This window comes from Caretta caretta, chromosome 10 (assembly GCF_965140235.1).
Source record: "Caretta caretta isolate rCarCar2 chromosome 10, rCarCar1.hap1, whole genome shotgun sequence".
Classification (NCBI taxonomy): Eukaryota; Metazoa; Chordata; order Testudines; family Cheloniidae; genus Caretta; species Caretta caretta.
In genome coordinates, this window is record NC_134215.1 from 29156333 (window position 1) to 29173079 (window position 16747).

The following is a 16747-nucleotide window of genomic DNA, read 5'->3' on the forward strand; positions in this document are numbered from 1 at the left end:
GAAACGAGGTGGATGGGGTAATATCTTTTATTAGACCAACTTCTGTTGGTGAGAGAGACAGGCTTTCGACCTTACACAGGTTTGAGAAACTTACCCAACTCTCCAACAGACATTGGTCCAATAAATTCACCCACCTTGTCTCTCTAATATCCTGGACCAAAGTGTCTATAACAACACTTATGCATACTACACAGCCTATTATATAAACACAAAAGGTGAAATTTGCCATTGACTTCAACGGTGCCAGGATTTCACCCACATTTTTTACTGCATGCATTTCATAAGTTATGGACCCAATCTTGTAACACTATTAATAGATGTAGTAATTAACTGTGAGTAGTTCCAATGAATTCAATAGGACTACTCACAATAAGAAACACTTTTGCCCTGATTCAAAAAACACTTAAGCATGCTTTGTCTTCAATAGGACTTTAGCACATAGAGGCTGAAGTGATTCCTAAATTGTGGCTATACTTTCCCATAATAAGTGTGCCCTGTTTGGTTAGTTTATTAATGAACTGAAGCACACAAAAATTGTTCTTAAAGGTTTTTATTTAATGCAACTGCCAAATGTGCTAACCCTTTAAGATACAAGTTTTGAAACTGTTACCAAAGTGCCAACCAACCAAACTGACAAGAGCAACTCAGGAGTCTGTATTGATGATAGAAGTTTACACAATCTAGATCGAGTCATTATTATAATGGGGAACATTTTCAAAATTAACAACAAAATAGACCATTTGCTCAAGGAACAAAACTGAAAATATTGCCTGCACAATGACAATTTTTTTAAAAAGAAAAAAAATTCAGAGAAGTTAATGTAAACCAGACAGAGTGAGGGTTTGTTTTTATCTATCTATCACTGCAGCCCCTTACTAATGACTAAAAATCAGGCAAATCCTGCTCACATTACTCACTTGAAAGATTAGTATTCAGATGAGCAAGACAAGCAGCATCTATCCCGAATACAGTACTTTAAAGCTAAATAAGAATGATTTGGATTCTATCATTCTTTTTACAGCATGCAAGTGAACTTGTGTCCTTGTTCTTTAAGTTAACTAATACAGCTTATCTATTCTCTTTAATAATGCAATTTAATTTACCAAAGGTTCATATTAAAAATTTATCTGACTGCAGCATTTGGAGTCACGTAGACATTTTGTTACAGTTAAATATTAGCTTTTGGGAACATCACAAATTCCCTACTGTGAGTCTAAGGCCAGTTTCACACAGAAACACTCTGTGAGCTTCCAGTTTGACATTACATTTGAATGAGTCAGTAACTGTGCACTGAATAAAAATATCAGTTGATTATTAAAAGCACAGTGACTGAGATTCCACAGCAATACAGAAATATATGTAAATACAGCTATAACATATAAGTGACTTGTCAAGAAGTGTTGGTTTTTATAAGTTATCAATTACAGTGTAATTCATGCATCCGATGAAGTGAGCTGTAGCTCATGAAAGCTTATGTATGTTCAGATAAATTTGTTAGTCTCTAAGGTGCCACGAGTACTCCTTTTCTTTTTGCAGATACAGACTAACATGGCTGCTACTCTGAAAAGTGTATTCCAGTTATCCAAATTCCCTTTATCCAAAAATCCTAGTTATCTGAACACACAGTGTGTCCCCCATGTCAAATTGCAGCTCAAAATACCATTTCCCTTTATCCATATACCTGGTATCTAAAGCTTTCAGATGTCGCCCAGACCATTCATATAAACGGGAGTGCACTGTATTTAAATATCCAAATTATACTCCATTCGCTGTAAAACTTTAAATGTAAGAATACTGTTGAAGGATTCAGAGTAACAGCCGTGTTAGTCTGTATTCGCAAAAAGAAAAGGAGTACTTGTGGCACCTTAGAGACTAACCAATTTATTTGAGCATAAGCTTTCGTGAGCTATGGCTCACTTCATCGGATGCATGAATTACACTGTAATTGATAACATCGATGAAGTGAGCTGTAGCTCACGAAAGCTTATGCTCAAATAAATTGGTTAGTCTCTAAGGTGCCACAAGTACTCCTTTTCTTTTTGTTGAAGGATGTTTATTAACCACTGTGTTAACACTTTGAGCAACAACTATCTCATAATTGTTATATGGCTGCTAACTGGGTTTCGTAATTATTTTATCCAATAAAATCCATGCAACATTAATGAGTTGAATGTGCTTGCAATGTAGCTCTTCAGATTGCATATCTGATCAACAAAATCAATGTACAATTTCTCTCAGCTTAACTCCTGAATGTATACATAAAAGAGACTATCAAAAGTACTGATTCATTGAAAGTAAGACTTGAAAGCCCCAGAATGGGACTTCTGGGGCTTTCATGTCCTTGGGTGGATAACTGGTATTCTATCTGGAATTTAAAAACAAACACCCCTCTGAAATCCTTGGTAAGTCAGTGTTCTTATGAATGTAGCTTTAGATTCTAAAACAGAACAATATCAATTTTTAAATCTGAAGCTGAAGATGCTATTTCCATAGCTAGGAGTTTTAGATATAATTGGAAGAACATTTTCATGAATTCATGAAGCAAAAAGTTGAAGCTCAAAAAGTATTTTACCAAAAATTTGCACACTTCTCTCCAACCCAAATTAGACTTTCTAATCCTCCATATATAACCATATTGATTTAGAAGCAGTGAATAGTGAACTTAGTAATGTATCCCCTTAAGAGTAAAGCTAGGTAGTATAATAATAAAACTTTAAATTTTAGTGCAGATTTTAATTTGACATGTAGGTTGCTAGGAATTTAAGCACTTTCCATTTGACTCTATTCCTGCCACAATGAGTATAGTAGTCCAATGTCATCTACCCATGAATGGAGAAGCTGGGAAATCAGTGGGAAAAATATCAAGAAAAGTCAGACTAAACTATGACAGTGAAAAGCATCTGGCTCTATTTATACAGTAATGTCTGCAACAAGCATTCTGTGAACAGTAGCAAAATGTAACACCATTGAAATTCCATTATTTAACTAGGTTTCAGAGTAACAGCCGTGTTAGTCTGTATTCGCAAAAAGAAAAGGAGTACTTGTGGCACCTCAGGGACTAACCAATTTATTTGAGCATGAGCTTTCGTGAGCTACAGCTCACTTCTTTATTTAACTAAACTCAACTCTTGTGTCCTGTTGCATTCAAACATCAAGGATCCCAGGTCAAAGGCAGCTTGTCTCACACAAGTGTACTACTCATGAGTGAGGTGAGCTGGATTTGGACTTTGGGAAGAAGGGGATGCCACCCATTCAAATGAAATATAGAGCTGACTCAGTTCCCTTGCCACGTGAAACACAGGAAAAAGTGGTTGGAGCAGGAAAAGGCTAGCAGCATAATACAGAGGCAGTGGACAGAAAGTAATAAAGGGTGTTGGTCACTGTGCTTTAGAGACTATTGTTACAATGCTGTACTAGTATCCAGAGGAAGCCCCATAACTATAAATACTTTCCTGGAAGGAGGTTAAGTTATAATACTGCCAGGACAACTGCAAGGACAGGAACAGAACGCAGATTATAGAGACGGAAGAGGACCAGCTAGTTAAACATTCTGAAGCAGTATGTCTGACCCAAAACTATGCAACCTCATAACTCCTTCACCCAAAATCCAAACCAACACAAAGTCCAACAATACAACTTGTATCTACAATCCAGCAGCATGTACCTATTGCGATCCATAGTCAGTTTTATTTTAAAAAGACACATTCGCCTACATACCACTAGCATAAAAGAGAATTTCCTACCTCAACTTTGCTGACAGCCATTGTTGTCAATACCTGAAAATTATAGGAAAAATACATTAGTATTGATTCAGCAAACCAATAATGGGATTAATTGCCTTTTAAAATAACTGACATCAATTGTTTGTTATGGCTTGAGGGGATGGACAGTAGAGAGAGCTTTCTTTCATTGAACATGGCGATGTAACTGTTTACCTCTCATCCTGATTAGAAGGTGAAAGGGATTTACATTAAAAATAAATTAATATTCCCCATTTAGAAGCAGCACACAAATTAAATTAGGGAAGAAATTCTAGACCTTCACCATCTATGAGATACGTTTCTAGACAGAAATGAAGATAAGTACATTAGGAACTCATTCCACTACATACATTCAAAAGGTTCATTTCCCCCCCCCCTCCTTTTTTGATTTTTTTTTTTTTAAAAACAACATTAGTGGTCATACAAGGTGGCAGATTGTGCATATAACAGGTTATACATAGGCTCCAGCAGTACAATGGCTTTTGTACAATACATTCCTATGGTCATCTCTAATGGTGAGACAGAAGGATTGACTTTTCAGGGCCATTCAAATCTCAGCCTCTCTGCTGTGATTGCCAAATTCGTGCCAATTGTCATGGTAGATCACTAGGAACTGCACCGATGCAAACAACTCACTTCATCATAGACCATTCAACAGCCATGCCACGGCAATGACATTTTGCCACCACCGATCAGTAACTTGACTACACTTAGAAGTCTAGAAGTAGAAAGATATGTAGCCCATTACTATAGCCTAGAATCAACCAGTCCCCTGGCTATTCAGAGTTTATTGATGAAGTATACACACTTCCATAAGTTTCAATCCACACATTAGACATAATTCTCATTTACATTAAGGCTACTTTACACCATTCTAGACATGTAAAGAGGACTTAAAGTTGGCACACATATAATTTACTCCAATTTTAAGGCAACTTTACACAGCCAGAGTGATATAAAGTGGCCTTAATGTGAGAGTCAGACTCATTATATTAACATGCATCACATTTAAATTTGAATCATACTCTAGACATAAACTGCAAGACAGTTTTTTGAGATCGGAGGGCCAAATTCTTTCTTCCCTTCTAAGCCTGGGCAGTGAAATGTAGTCAAATGGGGTTGCACTAGCATAAGTGGAAGGAGAATTTAACACATTAAAATAAAACACAGTAGCCTGACATTGCACAGCTAATTAATATTAATACATTAACAATCTGTGGCTATTTTGCAATAATATGGATGAAAGATTTAGCAGATTCTGCAATGAATATAAAGAGTTGTTTGATATTCTTTGTAAGAGATGTCTTTTTGAAAGAAATTTTAAAAGAAAAAAGCTCAAGGACTGATTCTTGCTTATTGTTTTCAAGTGTCCTGAAGGAAGTAATACTATGATGAAAACAGTTTCGATGTGTTAATTATGGAAAATAGTCTTCTGAATAATGTAATACCAGTACCTGACTATAATGCTTTCTGCATGAAAATAATAAAAGTGTCTTTCTGTTTGAGTTAATAAATCCCTTTTTCTTTTTCAATGACACCACTTTTGCTTAGCTTTTGGGACGTTAGTGTGTGTGGGGGAAGGGACCACCGAAGTCTGGAAGCATCCCTCTGCTTGTAGTAAGGTGTATGTAACCAAAAAAGATGATCAAGCATAACTTTCAAAGCGGGGGCAAGGATGAAGATTTCTGAGTGTGAAACAACTGTTCTGAGAAATACCCATGCATGACAGGAATACAGCCTCCCAGGCTGAATACAATGCAACATCTCTCACAAATTAACTCTACTGCCCTAGAAGGTATCTATGATAACATAATTAAAAATTGACTCATACCTGAAGCACCAGAATCCATAATAATATACATGGCACTGCATATCATATGGCAGAAATGGAGGCGTTCTGTTTAAATAATTCAACATTCTTCAAACTAATGTTTAATTAACAATCATAAATCATAGCTGCCACTAATATTACAGATCTAACAACATACAGGAAACTAACCAGCTGATTATGGCTACATTGAGAGTAATTGTGATTATCTTTATATGAAAAAAAAATCTTTTGCAAAACCGTACCTTTCCTAATCTGATCAGTTACCACTTCGCCACCTTCCCCCTTTCCCTTTGCATTTTTGAGTTTGACTATCAGAATGTGAGCTCTCCAGGGCAGCATGTACTTATTTTATATTTGCAAAGTGCAAGAGACTGAAGACAGAAGAGTGGGATTATGGACAGCTACTGAAAAACAGCATGCTTTTTGTAGGACACTTTCACTGTAATGGCTGGGGCTTAGGAAGCTGAGCCAGTGGTGACTGTTGAGCTGGGGTCAAAGGCAAGAATCGAGACTGGTTACGAAGTTCAGTCAGGATAAAGATACCAAGGTCAATCTTTAATGCTGTCCTGAGCAAAGAAGCTTTTGTGAATTGGGGCCTAAGAGAGAGGTGCATTCCAAGCCCAGAGCTTCACAATAATATTTTATTCGATACTGCAAATAAACTTTAGTCTTTGTTCACAATACAATTGGATAATATGAGCTATATAAAATAAAAGGTATCACCCTTTTAGAGCAGCTGCTTGAAAAACCCTGACACTATGGGCCTGAATTCTTATTATATTTAAAAAATTCTTCCTTTAACTAAATTGTCAGTGTGAAGAAGCTCTTTTTTTCTTAAACTGATTTTGTAACAGCTGCTGACTTCTGAGAACTAGTAGCAGCTACTTTGGCACCTGATGAGCTAATTGGTATAGCTAGATGAAAAATGAGGATCGCATTGTAGACATGTCTCTTATAGCTCCTTGATCTCACTGTTGAAGGCTGGTGTGTTCCTTTGCAGATTGTCTCACTTGCAGTACTTTATTGTTATCCCTTATTATTTTCATGAGGTATTAAATTCTTCTGCTCTGTCTTGCTGTGTCCCTGCTCTGTTATGTCTTATTTAAGGATGCAGTGACTTCATTAGGAGGATTCACAGCTTAGGTGAGGGTTTCCTGTCCTAATCAACTGACACTGCTTTTGGGATACACACATGCTCCTATATTAGTTTCTTAAGTAAGCTGTAATTAATTCATCGTTTTTGGTAGAAGCAATGTAGGAATTCAGGCTCCAGAATAAAGGGACTTGTTTACATGAGCTACAGCAGACCCTCCTTATAAACTGGACATTTGCCACCCATAATAGTTAAATTCACTGTGTAATTTTCCATTCGAAATATAGGGAATACCACAAATACAGAGGGAAATGTAGATACAGTGGTGCAGGAGCAATCCATGTTTAATGCATCTGAACTTCATGGGATTTTAACACTGAAGGAAAGATAATCTGTAGGTACATGAATGAGAGTGTGCATGTGGAAATTTCCATTAGCCAGCATAAACTGGGAGTTATGTTATTTACTGCAGCCAGCCAAATCATGACTACATGATCCTGTATTTAAAACGAATATCATACTACAAACAAAGTGCAGAATTAAAACTGCACATGCAACCTGAATCATGGCAGTTCGTTAACATCTGAGTGCTTAAACAAGAAGCTGGAATTTTCACTTAACATCATTTTTGAACAAAAGTCCTTAAAATGCTCTTTTAAAAGAATAAAGGTAGAAAAAGAACCAAGACCAAAACAAAACATACAGAGACATTGCATGCTCTAGGACTCAAACTCTTTGCCTGCCAGAAATTATTTAACCATTTGGCTGGACACCACTTTAATATTCCGATTTATGCCACTTAAAAGAGCTGAAGTTTTCTGTGTACCTTAGGAAATCTTTATGAGATAATTTGTCTTCTGTAAATTCTTGGAACTGGGAAAGCAAAGCTCTTAGAGGTTCCTTAGACTGGAACTCCCTCCTGCACATCTTAGAATATGTACAGTTCTCCTCCCTGAGCTCTTTGCATCATACTTGCCTGACAGAGAATGAACCAAGGGCTCTGCCAGCTCTGGGTGCACTTTTAAAAGTGTGCCTAAGTCCTCCCTAAATCATTCGAACTTTAGCTAACACTTTTCATTACTTATCTAAGTTAGCCATGTATGCATACGCAGCACAGCCTTCCTTAGGTGTGTTCTTCAAGAAACTTACTAATCATCATTGTGCAAAATGTGCTGCAAACACATTTAGTAAGGGCTCAAATTCAGTTCACGCCAAACCAAAGGCCTTTTCAACTCAATGAGTGTTTTTTCCCCCATGCCCAGTCATAACTTTCTAATTTCAGTGGTTTCAGATGTAAAACTTAGAGGTTGCAAGAGTATTTGCAGTGGGGGGAGCATACTGTAAATTTAAGAAAACAATCAACTGTACTTCAGGCATTTGCAGGCTGTTTAGTGAGAAAGGATTCTGAGAACTGGCAAACTCCATAGAAAAAGAGGAAAAACAATTTACAAAGACCAGAATTGACACTGACAATGTAATAGATAGGTCTGGTTGTTTTTTCCCTCTCACCGCTAATGCTAGCAAAGCAGCCTGAGAACTTTCCCCCTCAACGGGGAGATGACAGGTGTGCTAGCAAATCAGTTTATTGGAATACAATTTTGATGGATATGAGCCATGTCTCACCGTTTTTTGGGCTCTACAAAACAACAAACAAAAAATGTGAATGATACTGTTCTGCATGACTGAACTTTGGTGGCAGCAGCCAGAGTGGAATATTTAAAATGATCTAGACAAAACTGAAGAAATTCAATAAGGGCAAATGCAAAGTACTATGCTTAGGAAGGAATAACTAATTGCACAAATACAAAATGGGAAATGACTGCATAGAAAGGAGTAATGCAGAAAAGGATTTTGGGGTTATAGAGGATCACAAACTAGAAATGAGTTGACAAAGTAATACTATTGCAAAAAAAAAGTGAACAACATCCTCAGATGCATTAGCAGGAGTGTTGTAAGCAAGACATAAGAAGTAATTCTTCTGTTCTACACAGCACTGATAAGGCTTCAGCTAGAGTATTGTGTCCACTTCTGGGCACCACACTTGGGGAAAGATGCAGAGAAACTGGAGAAAGTCCAGCAGGGAGCAAAACAAATTATTAAAGGTCTTGAAAATGAGGAAAGATTGAAAAAATGGGTTTGTTTAGTGTGGAGAAGAGAAGACTGAGGGGAGACATGAGAACAGACTTTATGTACGTAAAAGATCGTCATAAAGAGGAGGGCAAGCTGGTGAGAAGTGCAATCCCTGACCACAATAGGGAGATTCTGTGCTCTTATTCAGACAAGGGTAGATTATGCCACTTTTACACTGATTGCTTACCTCATGAGTAGTCCCATTGAAACAAGATCCAAAGAGAGACAGCCCTGCAGCTACTTCAGTATAGATTTTTGTAAGATATTAATTAAGGTTTGCATGGAGGAGGATACTGAGACAGAAGTTTGACAGGGTGTGTGAATGGGGGACTATTTGTCTAAAGAAAACGGAACTTTTTAAAAAAGAATTTGGTTCATAGAGGTTTGAATATTTTTAAAAATGGCTTTCTGAACCTGCTTTTTTATCCTTAATTAATATCTGATAGTTGCTGTGCTACAGAATTTGCTAACATATGAATTCACCTGTGTGCCAAAACTGATATGCAAAACTCTCAAACTTTTCTTTCTCATTCAGTTGCCTGGAGCAGTCCCTTGTCTGGTGCCTCTAGGCACAGAATATACCTCTGATAGTGATTCACAGCTATTTCATTCATGCTGCTGAACAAAATGTACTTGAGTTGTTGGAGCTATTTTGGAGACAGAATATGATAAAACTGTTGGTATATTGAATATTACTTACATTTTCTCAGTTTCATTATACAAGAAATTACCTGCATTATCTCTGGTTCACTGTTATTAACTATAATAGCAGGAGAGTACTAATTACAGTAGCGGGATTGAAAAAAATATGTTGACTTTCTACTGCAATAAAATGATGCCTGACAATTTAGTTGACAAAATTACCAAAAATTTTTGACAAAATTACCAAAAAAACCAACCGATCAACCAAAAACCATATGATAATACTCATCTAGAGCATTATGCTTATTTGAACTTAAATATGGTGCCTGGAATGTACTTAAATAATTCACATTAATTTAAGTTATGATTAAAAAGGAAATAATCTAAATTTGCTTTTTGGATGTGTTTAAATGCTTCCACAACATACCCGTGAAAGTAGTTCTGAAAAACCTTCTTACTGACTAGCTGATTTATGGTTAACCACTTTACTCTGACTTTGGTACTATATTCCAAAGGTGACACCGTGGCAGTGGAGATGAAGTTAGGTTTCACCCACCTCTCACTAGAACAGGAAAAGCAGCCACAGACCTCATCCTTATCTGGTCCCAACAAGGGCTGAATTTCAGGAATGTTCACTCATGTAGTTTGGTCACCTCAGCCATGTTTCTACTAGTGTATTGATTAATGACAGAGCTAGATGGGTCATCAATCATTGCACCTACTTAACTAGAGACTCACTTTTATTTCCCCTCAACTGAGCCATAGCTCAAAACTTTAATGTGCTAAAATGGATTTCAAAAGCTAAAGACTTAGATTCCCCCACCCCCGCCAACATTAACCAGTGTTACAAGTATAGATTATAAATTTCATGGTATGTTTGTTGTTTTTAATTTGCCAAATTAAGCAAATATAAGAATATTTTGGCCAATAGGATTTATTAAACTTTGATGAAGAATTCTTAAACTCTGAATCCTCAATTTTTAAAAAAAGAACAATGGTCACAATTGGCCTAACTAACCTTAGAATTAATGCTAGTTGTGAAAACTTTTCAAGAGATCTTTTTATAGCAAACCCCTCCCCCTCCCCCGGGCTAAACCCAAAAGAAACTAGGGCATGTTTATACTTTGCAGAAGGAGAATTTTCAGCATAATACTGACAAATAAGCATATCTGAAAATTCCAGACCGTCACATCCTTTAAAATAAATTCCAGTTTAAAAAAAGCCAAAATCACCTATGTAAATTAAGCCAGCCAGAAAAAGGAACAAACAAAGATTCATTAACAAACCTGACCAACTTTGCATTTACATGAGATGGCCCGGGAAATTATCCAGCATGAGGATATCATCAAGAACATCTCTCTGTAGCTGAACCACCCCACTTTGACAGATGTGTAGGAAGTCAAAAGTCATAGACCTTAAACCACTGGTTGTTGCTTGAATGTAGTAAACTAACTATAAAACTGGCACCTAAGTGTTCATAAAGGCAGACATTTCATACATATTTAAAAAATCGTGAACTTTGACTAAATGGAAAACAGGTGAAATAAAGAGTTGTAAATTTCACAGACACTAGAGCTGGAGATGTAATTTCCAGCTTGGGCAAATGTATACATGCTGGCTTTGATCGCCTTAGCATGCTAAAAATAGCAGTATAGCCACCCTGTTGGACTGCAGAATGGCCTAGCTGTCAAGTATGTACCTAGAGTCTTCGACAGGATAGTACTCACTTTGGCTAATCCATCCCACTGCCAGCCTGCCACAGCTACACTACTATTTTTAGCACACGAGCTTGATCAAAGCTAATTCATTTACATATATGCAAAACGGAAATCACATCTCCAGCTCCAGTGTAGACATATCTTTGACATAAATTAGAGAGAAGACTGTTGATAGAGGCTGGCACTGGATGTGCTGTCTTTCAGATGAGACAAAATCAATGTTCTGATTATCTGAGGACATTGCATATCCCAGTAGCACTTTCACAGGATAAGAATGTTATCTGATTTTAAATCTGTTACCTTGCATGCTTTTTATTGCCAAATTCAGTTTATGGAAACTGAATTCTTTGTTCCACATTTATGTACTGAGGAAATCATGAAATTAGATTTAAAAACAATTTTCTAATGATTTTGCTTCTGGCTGTTGAGCTTTTGGGGTTTAAATTTTCAAGTTTTCTCCACAAACATGAGGATTTATACAATTGCTGTGATGAAGCAGAGTTGCTGCCAGGCAGCACAGCATGGTTTAAAGAGAATCTTTGGACCCAGCTTGCCCTGCCCTATTATACCTGCAGTCAATGTCAGGCCTGGAGCAGGGAGAAATGTGAGGAGCCTGGCTCAGTTCGGTGCTGACTGGTGAAGGGGCTGGAGCTAGCCACATCTCTAACTGAAAGGAAGAATCATTAACCTGCCTGCCAAGGCAGCCACCTGGGAGGAAGCATTGTCTCCCCAGCCATGGGAAACTGGAGGAGACCTAAGAGCCTCTGGCACTGGAGGCAACTGAGTGGGTGAAGCTCTGGGACGTTCTGGGACTCGGCTTCACCAACTTGTGACTGCCCTGGCTGAAGGAGCCTGGGACCGTGACTCAGAGCCACTCAAGGATCCTAATGGAAGCAGGACAGGACCCTGTTGGAAGCAGGCTGCCCAACTGATTGGACTAGAGGGGCTATGGCCCAAACTGGACAGACTCTGGTAGGAAGCAGCTCAGGGCAATGGGTTTAGACTCCCTGCCAGGAGGGTTGCCACCACTCAGGGATTGACAAACACAGCGCCGTAGGCTGGGACCCAGCCTTAAAGACTGAGGCCATACAACCAAGCAAGGGGCTGGAAGCCATGCACTCTAACTACTAGGCTGTCCGGCCCACCTGTTAAAATTGCTTTTTTAATGAAAAGTGAGATCCTAATAATCTGACTCCAGGAGATAGGGATTTAGGTAAAACACCAAATATCACCAGACTTTCAATAATATCACAAGAGTTGGCAATTCTGAGTGTGTCTTTTTGGGACATTACAAATCTTGTGGGGCATAAAAATATTACAAACTTCCTGCAGAAAAAGTTTGAAGAGTACTGGCAAAATCATTCCATAAAATAAACAAAGACTTGGGAAATACAGGAACTCACTTCAAATCTGCTTTTACCCCCTACTGACATAGACACTACTAAATGGTCTTTAAAGAGATTACAACAAACATCAAAACATTTAAAAATAAGAACTGAGAAAACAGTTATTTGGGCTTCCTTCTTTGGGCAGGAGGGGGGAAAGAGGAAATTGAGTCCCTGATCGCTCCCTAAGTTTGGCCACGTTACTCTTTCTACTTCCTACTCTCTAAATCACTGTGGAATCATTGGGAATCAAGATGCTGCAATATGAATGTAAAATTACTTCAGTAGAGGAATGATAGTCAGTCATATCACAGGCAGGCATTCTCCAGGGTTGCAGAGCTCTCCCAGCATAGCCTTGGTAGAGACCACAAACCTCATTTGAACCCAGGCCTTCAGTCTGTTATTAAAGTAGGACCTAGATCCTCAATCAAGACTGTGATTCCAGAGCTAGACACTGTACACAGATATAGATGTGCTCCCTTGCCCCAAGCACATCTTGTATAGACCTAAACTTGGAATCAGTAATGACCATCAACTGTTTGCCTGAGCACTCCTGCCAAGACACCCAGTTTGGTTGAGACAGTTTTAGGTTTTGAAAACACATCCTAGATAACTGACACCCTACAACTCTTGGCAGTGCATCTCTCAGACCCAGCAGGCTTCCTCTCTCAGCTGCAGAAAGGCAGCTCCATCCCAATTCTGAGCCAAGTACCACTCCAGAGAGGCAGTTGGCAATAGGCTACTGAACAGTTGAAAGAGGCCTGTGATGACGTAAGCAAAGAGCAAATGTCAGGCTTGTCAGTCTGAAACTAAGGGAGAACTGTGGGGGGCTCATGGATGTGGTGGTGGGGAAACAGGAGAGTCAGCAATGCTCCTTCAAATAAGTCTTGGGGGCCACTGCATAATTTTATGTGCATTCTGGTGGAATTTATACTGCTTTGCTCTGCTTTCCTCCTCAGCCTCCTGGAAAGATAATAACCTAAAATTTACCAAAATATACACACAGGTTTCTTGTGGCATCCAGGCCCCTGGGTTATTCAGAAAATCAACCCTGGCAATACCTATCACATACTGGCAACTCTGCAGGAATATGGACCACTCCAGTGAGAAAGGGCTACAGTATAGGGAAATAGCTATGAAACAACTCCTTTACATTCCTACCTCGTAGCAGTACAGAAGCTTTGGGTAGCACTATCCATTTTGAACTGGAGCAATGAACTCAAATTGTTTGGAATGTCCACATTATGCCAGAATAATATAAAACTAGATGATGAATCCAACTAGTAGATAGATTTAGATCCAGCATCCTTTGCTATAGCTGCCACAATTGCACAGCTAGCTCATTATATACAGTCAGTCCCTTGAGCTTACAATGTCCCAGTTAAGCAACAGTAATAGAAAGCAGCTGCATGAGGACATTAGGTCAGCAGAATCATTAGCCCCTAAAATTGCATGACTATCACTCCTTTTTGACAGCAAGGCTTTCACACATCATCAGACTCCTAAATGGGAGGTCAAATATGATGCTGAACTTGGCCCAGTAACTCCATTAACAATGAACTGTGGCTCAGAGCTCCAAGGAAGTCCACATCTCTGGAAACTTTCAGTAGTTTAATGAATTTCAATATCATCCTCTTGCCCTCACCTCCTCTGCCTCTCTGGGTACTGTGGAAATCAGGTTTCTAATAAAGCTGATTAGCAAAAAGCCAGTGCATAAGGGAATGCCTTTTAATTGTTTTGAAAATTATCTTTCAATTCTTTCCTTGAGGTTTGTGCCACCAATCTGGAGGGATACAGCATCAAACAATGCAGTCCCCACTTAGAAAGCATATTTCTTTAGAAGGTGCTTTGGCAGTGATAATTCGGAGCCTCATGAGCCAAGAAAGGTAAGTAGGTCCCGAGAATAATGGCAGTCAAGTAAGCAGTTGACATGCATATTTATTTTTGATAAAGCCTGACAAATTCCTCATAGTCCAAAGGTAGGATTTTTGTTTGTTTTTTAAGTGAATGTCCCATCTTTATTAAAAGCATTGGTTCGGCCACTTCTGAGTTAACCATTTAAATTAAATGGCCTGTTTGCAAGAGGCTCATCTGTTTTATGGACCGTGCAAAGGAGCAACAACAACAACAATAACATATACTGGGTCAGATTTTCAGCTGGGGTAAATTAGCATAGCTGCACTGAAACCAATGGAGCTCCACTGATACCCCAGCTCAAGATCCGGACTCTAATATATACACCAGAATTTCCTAGGGGACTTCTTACCTTGTGTGTGATTGAAGCATTTGCACTTGGAATTTGTAAGGTATAGGAATGAAGACAAAGATCTTTGTCACTGCCTAGATGTGTTCTGATTAAATATGAAGCCTGAAAACCTATTCAAGGTTTTCCTAAAGTCTACACACTCCATTCCACCTTCTACTGGGGTGAGTAGGGTGACCAGATATTAAATGTGAAAAATTGGAACACTTTTTGTCAGGGGTGGTGGGGTGTCGGTTGGCATATAGTTGCATATGTAAGACAAAGCCCCTAATATTGGGATGGTCCTGGTATTGGGTTGTCTGGTCACAGTAGGGGTGTCATAAATATAAAGGGAAGGGTAAACCCCTTTAAAATCCCTCCTGGCCAGAGAAAAAAATCCTCTCACCTGTAAAGGGTTAAGAAGCTAAAGGTAACCTCACTGGCACCTGATCAAAATGACCAATGAGGAGACAAGATACTTTCAAAAGCTGGGAGGAGGGAGAGAAACAAAGGGTCTGTGGGTCTGTCTATATTCTGTCTTGGCCGGGGATAGACCAGGAATGGAGTCTTAGAACTTTTAGTAAGTAATCTAGCTAGGTACGTGTTAGATTATGATTTCTTTAAATGGCTGAGAAAAGAATTGTGCTGAATAGAATAACTATTTCTGTCTGTGTATCTTTTTTGTAACTTAAGGTTTTGCCTAGAGGGGTTCTCTATGTTTTAAATCTAATTACCCTGTAAGGTATCTACCATCCTGATTTTACAGGGGGGATTTCTTTATTTCTATTTACTTCTATTTTTATTAAAAGTCTTCTTGTAAGAAAACTGAATGCTTTTTCATTGTTCTCAGATCCAAGGGTTTGGGTCTGTGGTCACCTATGCAAATTGGTGAGGCTTTTTATCCAACATTTCCCAGGAAAGGGGGGGTGCAAGTGTTGGGAGGACTGTTCATTGTTCTTAAGATCCAAGGGTCTGGGTCTGTAGTCACCTAGGCAAATTGGTGAGGCTTTTTACCAAACCTTGTCCAGGAAGTGGGGTGCAAGGTTTTGGGAAGTATTTTTGGGGGAAAGACGCGTCCAAACAGCTCTTCCCCAGTAACCAGTATTAGTATTAGCCAATCCACGGACAAAGGGTGGAATATTTTGTACCTTGGGGAAGTTTTGACCTAAGCTGGTAAAGATAAGCTTAGGAGGTTTTTCATGCAGGTCCCCACATCTGTACCCTAGAGTTCAGAGTGGGGGAGGAACCTTGACAAAGGGTGAGCAAAAATGTCTCCAGCATGCCAACCATTTTTACAGTACTTATTCAAGGCAAGGATCTCTCCTTTATGATCCTGATGAATTTCAGTCAGCATAGCAACAACCCTTCTGTCAATGTCACAGAGTAAATAAGTTTGACTATATGCTGATGTTCTTTAAATTGTTTCTACTAGCAATATTTCTGGCTGGTTTGTTTTGGGGGAAATTAATGATGATACACCAAGGTCATTGTACATCTGCTGTACAGAACAGATGTTAACATATTATTGCCATGTGCAAGTTTTGTGCTAGACTAAAGCTACTTGAGGTTGTCATTGTGCAAACTAATGCAAAAAAGGCCAGTCTAACAAATTGTCTGAATCTTGTAATGCTTGAAGGAACAATAAAAAGTTTTAAAATTCCCCAAATCTAAAATATTCCACAAGCCATTACCCTGTTCTGTAAGAAAACTAGCCTTTAAAAGGTAAAAATGAAATAAGATATATCCTCTTACTTCTCAACAGTCATCACTCTTTACAGTACATTAAAATGTGCTTCTATCAATAATGATGAAACTAGATGTGGCAGTAACAAAGATATTTAAAACAGAACTTGCACTTTTTTGGATACTAATAGAAAATACCATTAAAGGTCTTTAAAGGATGTTAAAGGTCTTAGCCCTAAAAGAGCTAGGAAATTCAGAGTTG

At 38.5% G+C, this 16747-nt stretch overlaps 1 protein-coding gene across 19 annotated transcripts in view; it reads right to left on the bottom strand.

Annotated features, from left to right (window-relative positions):
• The window catches only part of RBFOX1 (RNA binding fox-1 homolog 1), a 2443894-nt gene that overhangs the window by 1737660 nt on the left and 689487 nt on the right, over positions 1-16747 (bottom strand). For 17 of the 19 annotated variants that reach the window (XM_048868132.2, XM_048868130.2, XM_048868143.2 and 14 more), the window contains exon 3: positions 3744-3776. The exons of the other annotated variants lie outside the window; for them this stretch is intronic. In XM_048868132.2, the coding sequence (XP_048724089.2) occupies positions 3744-3776 (33 nt within the window). The remainder of the gene's footprint in view (positions 1-3743; positions 3777-16747) is intronic. 19 annotated transcript variants of the gene reach the window in all.